Source organism: Manis pentadactyla, chromosome 5 (assembly GCF_030020395.1).
Source record: "Manis pentadactyla isolate mManPen7 chromosome 5, mManPen7.hap1, whole genome shotgun sequence".
Classification (NCBI taxonomy): Eukaryota; Metazoa; Chordata; class Mammalia; order Pholidota; family Manidae; genus Manis; species Manis pentadactyla.
Window position 1 is genome coordinate 86,547,245 of NC_080023.1, and position 11,648 is coordinate 86,558,892.

Sequence of the window (11,648 nt, forward strand, 5' to 3'; positions counted from 1 at the left end):
AAGATTAGGATAAATGCCTGGAGAGAGATTCTGGACTAATGTGAAGGGTCAGAGGAAGAGATCACCTTGCTCAGGGAGTGAGACTGGGCAGCGGAACCAGGGACACACAGCCCTGCCTCTGAGGTGAAGCTAGGAGGTGGGTGGAGCTAGCAGGTAAAGCAGCAGTGGGGGGCAATCTTTCTCTCACCGGTTTGAGTCCCAGCTCAGCCCTAATACCTGTGGTACTTTGTGAAGCTCACTGAATACCTCTATGCTTTCATTTTCTAAGTTCTAGAATGGAGATAATAACAGTACCTCCCGGGATCAGTACGAAAATTGCAGACGGTAATGTATGGAAAGTGCTTAGACATGGCATATAGTGAGCACTGGATAAATGACAGCTAGGATTACAGTTATGTGTACCAATCTGAAGTTATTCCTAAGATACATTGTTAAAGAAAAAAGTCAGTATCAAACAATATACATAGAATGCTGTCATTTCTGGGGAGAAAAGATAATTATATATATAGACATGTATCAGAAGATGTATGAATACTTACAAGAAACTAACAGTGGTTGTCTCTATGCAAGGGATGGGACAGCAAGAAGACAGGGATAGAAGGAAGACTTGCTTTTCATTATATATCCTACTTTTAAATTTTTTCATCGTTTTCTAAGTCATTAAAATTAACTGACCTCTTTTTTAAAAAGAAAGCAATAAGTTAGGCTGATAACAGTGTAAATGATTAGGAGGAAATAGCTGTAAGATGTAGGATGGAAAACCTAAGTGTTCATCAATAGCTGAATGGATAAAGAAGAGGTGGTACATAATACAAAATGGAATATGATTCAGCCATAAAAATAAAAGAAATCCTGCCATTTGCAACAACATGGATGGACCTAGAGGGTATCATGCTCAGTGAAATAAGCCAGGCAGAGAAGTTGCCAAGGGGGTGGAGTTGAGGTGGATGGTGGGAGGAGGAGAGAGATGAAGGGGCACAATAATTTGTAATCACAATATCAGTTGGTAACAGGGACAGTAGTACAGCATGGAGAATATAGTCAGTGACTCTCTAACATCTTTCTACATTGATGGCTAATAACTGCACTAGAGGAGGTGAGGATTTGATAATGTGGGTAACAGTTGAACTACTGTGTTGTACATCTGAAACCAATATAAGATTGTATATCAGTGATACTTTAGTAAAAATTAAAAAACAAAAGATGTAGGCTGGAACTGCAAGATCCAGCAACTAACAACAAACATGAAAAGTAAAAACAAATGCAAAAATGGCATTAAAATTCCAGGCCTCATTCACTGAGAAACTGTTGGTGCTTTTATTAGAAATAGATAAAATAAGAGAAACTAAGGATTGGGAAGACTGAAAAAAGCATTTGCATTGAGTCTCAAAATGCCATGAAGACATTCAGGTAAAAAAGTGGAGCAAAATTTCCAGCTACAACTCGAGACAAGGTAGCAGTTAGAGATAAAGGTATCTGAACAATTCTGGCACAGGGGTGATGGCCAAAACTAAGAGATTTCCATGAGGCCAAAAATAGAGAAGTGATGGGTCAATTGACCCTCAGGAAATGCTTCCATTTATTGACAATTTTAGTAAATAAGATGCTTTTGGTGGTATATTTTAAACAACAGTATATTGCATTATTATCACTGTTTTCACTGGACATCTTTAAATTAAAGCAACAACTGTTCCCTTTGCTTACTATTTATTCTTCTTGTAAAAAAGCAGTGAGGAATGTGAAAAATAGATGTGCATTGAACACTTGCCCCATCCTTTATCAGACGCACAATCTTAGACCATAATTTCTCTAAGCTTCAGTCAATGTGAATAATTACACCCACTCCACAGGGCTGTTGTTGGAATTTATGAAGCATAGCTGGCAGGGCCAAGGACAGTACATTATACACCGAAGACACCAAACAAACATTACTTGAAGATAATTTCATAGAGTAGGTTAACACTGACATGTGGCAAGGACTAGCCAGCCCTCACCTAAGGATTCAACCCTCAGATGATCCTTTGATTCTCAGTGTCAGGCCATGTGAAGGAAATCCTTCTATAACACACCCCATGTCATATCAAAAAGGAAGCATATGTCCAGTCTAAAAATCAGAATATTTAAAAGACTTCTTTTTTTAAAAAATGAGGGCTTAGAGATGGGTAAGATTCCTCAAGGGAGGAACAACCTAAGACAGGCACAGTCGCAGGGGGGCCATCAGGTGAGAAACTGGGGATCAACAGAGGTGAGGCTTAGAACCTCACCCCCCGTTTTGAGAGAAATCTTCTGCATCCGTGGATGTTTTGTTGCCCTTGTCTAGCTTGGATTCATACTTAGTCTGTAGGCACACACCTGATCATCTACACTTGCCCTCTTACAGCACTAAATTATGCTTTCTATCTTTATCTTGCATCTACCTACCACTTCAGCATTTTATTTAAAAAAAAAAATAAGGGAGAAATGTGGGATTCACATATTAATCAAGTATAAAAATCAAATGAATATTCATATCTGACTTGATTGTTTATAGTTCATGATGCGTGATCAAAACCGAAAGTTTCTGTAATATGACTGCCCTTGCACTGCTCACCATGTGAGAACTTATTCACTATGTAAGAACTTGTTCACCATGTAAGAACTTGTTACTTATGCTTCAGAAGATTGGAGACTGTTGAGAATTAGGCTTGGGGTTGATTAATGATTGTGCATTGAGTCCCCTATACAGAATTTTATTGTTGTTAACAACCATTCGATCAATAAATATGAGAGATGCCCTCTCAAAAAAATTTTTAATTTAATTTAACTTAATTTAAAAAAATAAATGAGGGCTTAAACCTCATGGCTCTCTCTTCCTAAAAGTTGAGTGACATTATTAATTGATGACCATTTCTGTTCAAATTTAAACTTCAAATACAGAATCCTTAGCTACTTAATCTCCTTAATGTCACACATTGTTTAAGCAGTCAAACTTTTAGAAGACAAAAGATCTTTAAATGGTTCCTTTTCTAAAAGCTTTTGAGATCATTTCACATCATAAAACAATCAAAGTAAGGTCAAACATTCCATTCTTAAGTCCTCAGTACAAGGTTAGTATAGCAATCAGAAAAAGTACCTTCTATTTTAGAATAAATTAATGTTTAGACATTTTGAACAATAAACTTGGGACTTCTTCCTCTGAAACTCATCAAAAACATTCATATGGGCGATGCTGGCATTGTGGTTAGAGATCCACACTGACACGTTGTGATGAAATGATCTGAAGTCTAGGATTGCTTCAAAATAAAGGATGGCACGGAAGGTGGAGGAAGAAACACAATTAGCCCTGAATTGATAACTGTTCAAGCCAGGTGATGGGTAAATGAGAGTTTCTTTTGCTACTCTATTTTTTTATTTGTCTGAAATTCACCATAATAAAAAGTTTAGAAGTATATTCACATGACAACTGAATATTCTTGGCTACTTAAAGAGTACAAAAATATACATTTATCCACACTCATGCGTATGTTTTATTGGAATGTATTTATGTGTGATAACCTGCAGATTAGGGCCTCCATGGACACACTCATGGCTCCTTGGACAAAATAATTAAGACTAACTTGTTAGTCTCATGTATAGCTACTACGATATAATCTTATAGTTTATACTTCATAAATTTACACATCTAAAAAAGAGCCTTTTCTGACCACTCGTCCCAATTACATGTGAAGAATATAAGGTCATAATAAAATTTAGAGGAAAAAGTACTACACATTTGGTGCCTACCATGTTTTAGTATCTGTGTACTTTAAATATTCAAATATTTATAATTTCTATTTTCTTATTTTTAAGTACAGATTTTGAGTAAGAACACATCTTTATGATGGACTCTATACAGTCATTAAAAATTATTCTAGATCTACATTTATAGATACTTGTAGGTAAAGATAGGTGTTCACCATATATTTTAAACGAAGAAGTAGATTACAAAACCATCTCAGGAATTGATTCCATTTTTATGTTACTGTATTTGTTTGCATATTTTATAAAAATCTGGAAAAATAAACAGGAAAAATTTAACAGTAGTTACCTCTGCTTTATAGTTTGTTTTTTTTCTTCTTCCTTGTAGTGTATATTTTCCTACATCAATTTTTTTGTACAATAAGCATAAATATTTATAATTCCTTTTAAAAGAATTTTAAGAGGGAATAAGAAAATTGTATCAGTAGATGAGAATTTTGTACATGCTAAAGGTACTGTTTTTTTTATCAGTGGACAAAGGGGAAATTGTTCAAATCATGGGATATAAAAAACTGATTAACCATTTTTAAAAAGTCATATGAATCAAAAATTTAAACATATAAAAAAGAAAACTATAAAAGATACCAAAAGGGGGAAATATATGTAAATATTTAACTGGGAAAGGGGAAATTACTTTCATAGCATAATACTAAAACAGAAACAATTATAAAAGGAAAAAACCTTACAATATTATATTTAAAACTTAAAACATTTTTGTGACATAATGCACCACTAACAAATCTAACAAATGGAAAGTTTTGAACATATATAACAAGTAAAGGGGTCTAACAAATCCATATTTTAAAAGGTGGAGGCCAATAGAAAAATAAAAAACATGAATAAGTAAGCCCAAACTGTTGCCAGGCAGCTGTGTCTGGGGAGGGCTCTCTCTATGTACCAGGTGAGAACCTTAACTTGGATGGGGAGGGTTCTTGAATTTGAACAAGATGCTCCAGTAGACTGGAAGAGCACACGTAAGGAAGGAACTCATTAAAGTAAGAGTAGCAGGGAATGGCAGCTGCCTTGCAGGCAGCAGAGACCAAGGAAGCTGAAGTAGAACAGAGAGAGTGAAGACTTGTGCTGAGTCTAGAAAACAGTGAAATAATGAAATTAACAAAGATACTTACCACTGGAAGAGCACAGAGACAAAATGCAGCAAGTTGAGCAATGAGAATTTTTTATTTATGGCAAAAAGTACACACTCAAAGAAACGGGAGTGTTGGCAGCCTCAGAGAGGAGGCGTAAGTAAGGGCTTAGGATTCTGTCTTTTAAGGCTTTCAAGAATGGGGCTAAGGAGGGTAGTGGGGGTTGTTGGGCACAGGCTTGACACGTGGTCTCATGATGTCTCTCTTTGGTGAGAGACATTACATTACTATCCACAGTCAGTCCTCTAGATATTCTGTAAGATAAACTTAACACAAGGAATTTATTAATCCACTTCCTCTCCAAGATAGTGGGCTCTCTCAAGCACTGGGAACACATCAGTTAAGACTGCTTGCCCTATTTTAAGATAGGTTGTTGGCTGATTAGCAAAGAATATGTTAGGAATCTAACTTCTCAACTTTCTGCTTTTAAAATGGAATTCTAGTCTTAAGATGGAGTCGTTCCTCTTCTTACCATACTGTTCATATCTCAGCATTTTTCATCATAGGCAGGAAAAGTTAACATGATGCTTGTCCCATGTTCCTGCCCTACCTCAAAATCACCAATAAATATAAGAAATAAACATATAAAAGGTGTTCAACCTCACTAGAAAGTAAGTTTTTTTGTTTTTAAAAAAAATATCCAAATCCAGCACTTAAAATGAGCACTCTGATAAAATGACGATAGGGGTGTAAAACTGGTACAACTTTTACAGAGAACAACTTTAAAGTTGTTTAAACACATTAAAGTTAAAGTTTAAACACATTAAAAGACAAAAAAGTACATACCCTGCAGTAAGTGACTCATTATAAATGACGGCAAACATACAGTGGTATAAAAAGAGCCATTCAAGATAGTTTGTAAAAATGAACAAAATAACAGTAGACACACAGACACTGAGGTGGTTATCATGGGGGAGGAGTTGGGATGGGTGGGCAGGGAAGGTGAGGGGGATAAAGGGGCACAAAAATTCTCAGTCATAACATAAGTTGGTCACAGGGATAGTTGGGCACAGCATGGAGAATATAGCCAATGATTCTCTAACATCTTCCTGTTTTGAGAAATAGTAACTGCACTAGTGGGGGTGAGGATTTAATACTATAGATAACTGTTGAACCACTGCACTGTATACTTGAAACCAGTATAAGACTGTATATCACACAATGGAATATTATTCAGCCATAAAAAAAGAAATCCTGCCATTTGTGACAACATGGATAGACCGAGAGGGTATTATGCTAAGTGAAATAAGCCAGATAGAGAAAGACTAATACCATATGAGTTCACTTATTTGTGGACTCTAAAACAAAACAAAACAAAATGAACAGAACAGCAGTAGACTCACAGACACTGAGAAGTGTGTGTGTGTGTGTGTGTGTGTGTGTGTGTGATAAAGAGGCACAAAAACCTGCATTGGGGATGGAAATCCGTCATGGGGATGGAAATGCAGCATGGAGAATATAGTCAATGATTCTGTAATATCTTTCTATGTTTACAGATAGTAATTGTGCTAGTTGAGGTGAGGATCTAATAATGTGTATAACTGTTGAATCACTGTGCTGTGTATTTGAAACCAATATAATATTATATATCAACAATACTTGAATAAAAAGTACACTTAAAAAAAGATTGCATATCAATGATACTTCAACAACAAAAAAGATGGTTTGTAGAAATGTTTGCTGCATGTAAAACAAAATATTTAGTATAAAAAAGTTGTTAAACTGTATATTTAAATGATTATCATAAATGTATATACATAGAAAAATTCTGAATGGATATATTTTTTACTTTTAATAGCAGTTACCTCAGAAGCTAGGTTCCTAGTTTTCTTCTTCTTACTTATCTGTATTTCCTAATTTTGGTGCACTGGGAATATCTTTTATTTAAAAAAGGTTTTCAAAATTATACCCCTGAGGAATTGCACAGGAAAGCTAAGAACATTCCTTACAGGAGTCCCCTTATCTAAACACTTGGTACATCATAAGGTTATTAATTAGGTTTCCTGCCTCACTAGAATGTGAGTCCTCGCAAAATAGGAACTGAGTCTTACTCATTCCTTTTTTTATTTCTAATGCCTATTTTAGTGTGTGATATGGTAGTAAACTGAATGGATGAATGATAACCTTTAGCAAGGAGCCCCAAAGTCGCCCCAAGCACTGAATTTAGATTCTATATAGGAAACCCAGTCACTTTTGGAAAACCCAAGGCTGGCCAGAGCCTCTCAGTAAATACGAATTCCATTTAACCAACTGCCCAAATGGAAAAATCCTGAAGTTTTCATTGACTCCTTTTTCCCTCACACCTATGTGTTCTCCCCATTTCACTGTTCTGAGATCATCTCACAGGTGCCCTGCACCGGTTCCCTGCCTGCTCTCCATGCTTCCTTCTGATGCACTGCAGTCTTCACACAACAGCCAAAAGAACCTTCTAAAGGGCAAATCTAATCATGCCACTCCAAGCTCAAAACCCTCAACGGCTTCCCATCACATGTAGAATAAAACCCAAAGTGTTCCCAGGCCTTACAAGCCCTGCATGATCTGTCCTAGATGGCTACTTTGAACCTACACCTCCCCGCCTCCCCACTGGCTCACAGGGCTCCAGCCACAGGCGCCTGCCTACTATTTCTGGAACTTGTCAAGCATGTTCCAACCTCTCCCTTCCCCACTCTCATCTTTTTTTCCTCTTTGCTAGGAATGCCCTTCTTAAAACTGACCTTATCAAAAAGATCTCTGCTTAAAAGTCACTTTATCACAGTGTAGCACAGAGAAGGCAAACAGTGAATCTGTGGCATCTGACTACACTGATGGACAGTGACTGCATTAGGGTATGGGTGGGGACTTGGTAATATGGGTAAATGTAGTAACCACATTATTTTTTCATGTGAAACCTTCATAAGAGTGTATATCAATAATACCTTAATAAAAAATAAAATTTAAAAAAGTCACTTTATCAAAATGGCTGTCTTTAACTACTTTTCTTTAAAACAGCAATTCTTCCCAACTAGCCTTCACTCACTCTTCCTTTAAACTGCTTTATTTTCCTTTGTTGAACCGCCTACCATAATTTTATCAATTAATTTGTTGTCTATCTCCCCCACTAGAATGTCTATTGGAACAAAGACCATATTTTTCCCCCATTTGATGTCAAGCACTTACAACAGTGCCTGCCACATTGAAGATCCTGAATAAATACTTACGAGATAATTAGGTGAATGAATGAATAAATGAATGACTTCAGCAAGACATGTTTCAAGTTCTCACATAATCCCAGTATTTGGGCCAGTGTCTGCTCCAAACTACAGAATATTTCTTGAGGTCAACACCAGAAAGGGATGTTGTGATAAGCAGGTAGAATACTAGCATCACATTATTCAAGAACAATGTTGACGTTGCTGATTCTTGTCAATAGGCCTGGAGTTCCCCAACCCCCAGAAAGCCTCCCCATATCTCATCGCACTACCATTTAAGACCCACATCCACCTTATTGAAAGTTAAAGGTTTTCTAAGAATTTATGAACAGATTTAACAGACATTGTAAATTATTTCCATGAGGAAAGGTTGAGGAAAAGTCAGTTACTTCATAATATGAGCAACCTCATTCCCGTTAACCAATAACCATTGTTTCTTGACATGTTGCCCTGTAACAATGAACAATAATATGATTTGCTAAAGCCACTAATATTTTCCCTTGGCTTAATTATATCAGTAAAACGTGGCAAGAAGAGACCCTGAAAAATAAACACAGGCATTCTCAAGGCATGCGAGGGTGAAGCCTCAGGGTACCAAGGTCAGCTGTGGTCTATATCTCACAAGTAGTATGTTAACTAAAAATAGATAAAGTTCTTAAGTTGGAGAATTACTTAAAAGACAAACTAGAGTATTGTCAACGTTATTTACAACATTCACGTCCTTTCTAATATATATTCTTGTAAAAAAGCAGACCCATACCAGATCCAAAAATCTGCATAACCCTAGTTGTCCTGTCATTTAAGTAAACTTTGAATGATATTCCTGACAGTCAACTACAGTTGTTCAAAAACACATGATTTTTCAAAACACCAGAGTCAGTATAGCACAGTGCAGAATCCAGGTTGTGGAGTCAGGCCAGCCTGAGTTAGAATTCCATTTCTGCTAGTTAGTTGTTGTGTGATCTTAGATCAGTTCTCTAACTTCTCTGGACTCCATAACTCATCATCCATAACATGCAAATAGGAAGACCCATTGTACAGAAGTGTTATGAAGATGGAGACAATGCATGCAAATCACTTATCAAGTACATCTTGTCCCAGGAAAAGATGATTAAAGAACAAGTAAACAGCACTCAGCAAACAGAGCCACAGAAACAGTGGAAGGGGGTCCACTCCTAGGAATTTAACCAGAGAAAACAAAATCCCTGATTCAAAAAGACATGTCCACCCCTATGTTTATTGCTGCACTTGCAATAGCCAAGATATGGAAGCAACCTAAGTGTCTATCAATAGCTGAATGGATAAAGAAGATGTGGTACATATACACAACGGAATATTATTCAGTTATAAAGAGAAAAGAAATCTTGCCATTTGCAACAACATGGATGGACCTAGAGGGTATCATGCTCGGTGAAAAAAGCCAGGCGGAGAAAGACAAGTACCATATGATTTCACTTATTTGTGGAATATAAAAGCAAAGCAAAACAGAAGGAACAAAATAGCATTAGACTCACAGACTTTGAGAAGTGACCAGGGGTCACCAAGGGGGAGAGGGACTGCTGAACCACTGTGATGTACATTTGATAATTAAAAAAAAAAGTCAAAGGAAGTAAAATAACAAGTGCTGAATCTAGAGAAATAAACACTCTATCTACAGGATAATTTTCAAAGGTCTAGTAAGTTAATCAGAAAAGCTTTGCAACTTAGGGATAGGTCAAAAGTACCCAACAGCTTATAACCACATGAAATGCTTAAATTTTATATTTAATTTTTCTACCAACTCTGTTGATCTTAGCGGCTTGTTCACTATCTACTTGGATATTTGGCAACTCATTGAAATTACAAAATGTATAGAGAAGGATTAGTTTCAGTTTCAAACCAGAGGTTCTTTATTTTCGAGACCACTGGTCTACAGTACAATTAATCTTCTTTATCTGCTATTTGGTCTTTAGTATCTTAACAAAAGACATGTACTTAATATTCTAGGAAAATAGGGATCAACCTCTACCCTTTAGGATACATGTTTTAAATGTGATTATGTACCATACGTATTATGTTTGTGAATTCTGAAGATATTAAATAATAATGACACACACAAAATTTTTTAAAAATTTTTAAGTGGAAGGGGGAAATCTGTTTGCAAACCTCTGCACACAGGCAGCCAAACAGGAAAACGTCCTCCACAAGGAGTCTATAAATTGAAGCATGTATTGAGAGAAGAAAGAAGCATGTATTCTCACGTGCCCTGAGAAGAAACAGCACCTTTCATCATAGTCCAATCAGCCTTTAAAAGTTATTTCGCGTTTCCACTGGCACTGACAATCCTAACATTACACTTGCGGGTCTTATTCCGGTCCACCTTTGTGCTGCATCAAACCCAAATCTGTCCCTATGAGGCCTAAAAATGAAAATGAAGAACTGAGACATTACTGAATAGCTAACACTTACTTAGCAGAAAACTACTGACCCCATAGTACCCAAGTTGTTGAAACTGTAACCTCCGGCCTTCTGTTTTGACAGTGACAACGTTCTTTGCTATACACGCTTCTGCAGAGAACCATGGCAGCAAGTAAACCGCCCGTGGAAAAACCGTTTGCCCTATCTATACTTCCACTTTCCAAAGTTACTGATGCCCCAAGGGTGCTCGCCCAGTCTCCCCCAAGCCCGGGCCCCAGCGGTGCTCTCCGCCAACAGATTAACTGCCCGGGCATCCCCCCCACGGACCGCGTGATGCAAAGGGGAAGTCGGCGCCAAAGCCAGGGCTCGCGGGCTCCCAGGCGGTCCCAGGGTCCGCTCGGCACGAGGTGGGCGCGGGCGCAGGCTCGCGGCGGGGGGCCGCTCGCGGTACCTGGATGAGGCCGCTCTGGAACAGCGCGCTGTGCACGCAACCCGGGACCCTCCCGGGCAGCTCCAACGAACCGTTCTTGTTGCAGATCGTCCAGCCTCCCAGCAAGCTGAAGCTGCGCGCCGCGGCCGCGGGGCTCACACTGCACAGCGCGAGCAGCAAGAGCAGGTGGAGGTGCATGCCTGCAGCTGCCCCAAAGTCCCGGCGGAAGCGCCGCGCCCTGGAGAGCAGGCCTGGCTCCCGCGATCTCCCCCGAGCCCGGCCCCGCCCCCATCCGGCCCCGCCCCGCTCCCCTCAGCTGGGCGGCCTGACAAGCAGCTGGGAGGAGCCGTTGGCGGGCGCTGTGGACCTGGAAAGGAAGCGAGAGTCCCGGGCAGGTTAAACAGATTTATTGAGCGTTTGTTAGCCTGCAGCCTAAGGAGACCCAGATTCAAGATGCACTTGAACTGTGTTCCGGGATACTGCAAAAGGGAGGAGACTTACAAAGGGAAAAACTGGAAAGCTAAAATAAAGAAAATCATCTTAAGTTATCTGTCAACAAAATTATGATTGGTGCTGTCAAGAGGTCAGGGTGCTTGTTAGGTGCGGTTGGTAGAGGGAGATCTCTTAGAACTACGAAGTTACGATTTGCAGCTGGGTTTTGAAATACTACAAGGTGGAAGTCAGCAGAATTCAAGTTGGTCCTTGAAAGCA

At 38.5% G+C, this 11,648-nt stretch overlaps 1 protein-coding gene across 2 annotated transcripts in view; it reads right to left on the reverse strand.

The window, feature by feature from the left end:
• The window catches only part of MANBA (mannosidase beta), a 124,544-nt gene extending 113,315 nt beyond the window's left edge, over nt 1–11,229 (reverse strand). For both annotated transcript variants that reach the window (XM_057502476.1, XM_036879205.2), the window contains exon 1: nt 10,959–11,229. In XM_057502476.1, the coding sequence (XP_057358459.1) occupies nt 10,959–11,135 (177 nt within the window). In that variant the 5' untranslated portion in view covers nt 11,136–11,229. The remainder of the gene's footprint in view (nt 1–10,958) is intronic.
• Between the last annotated feature and the right edge of the window lie 419 nt (nt 11,230–11,648).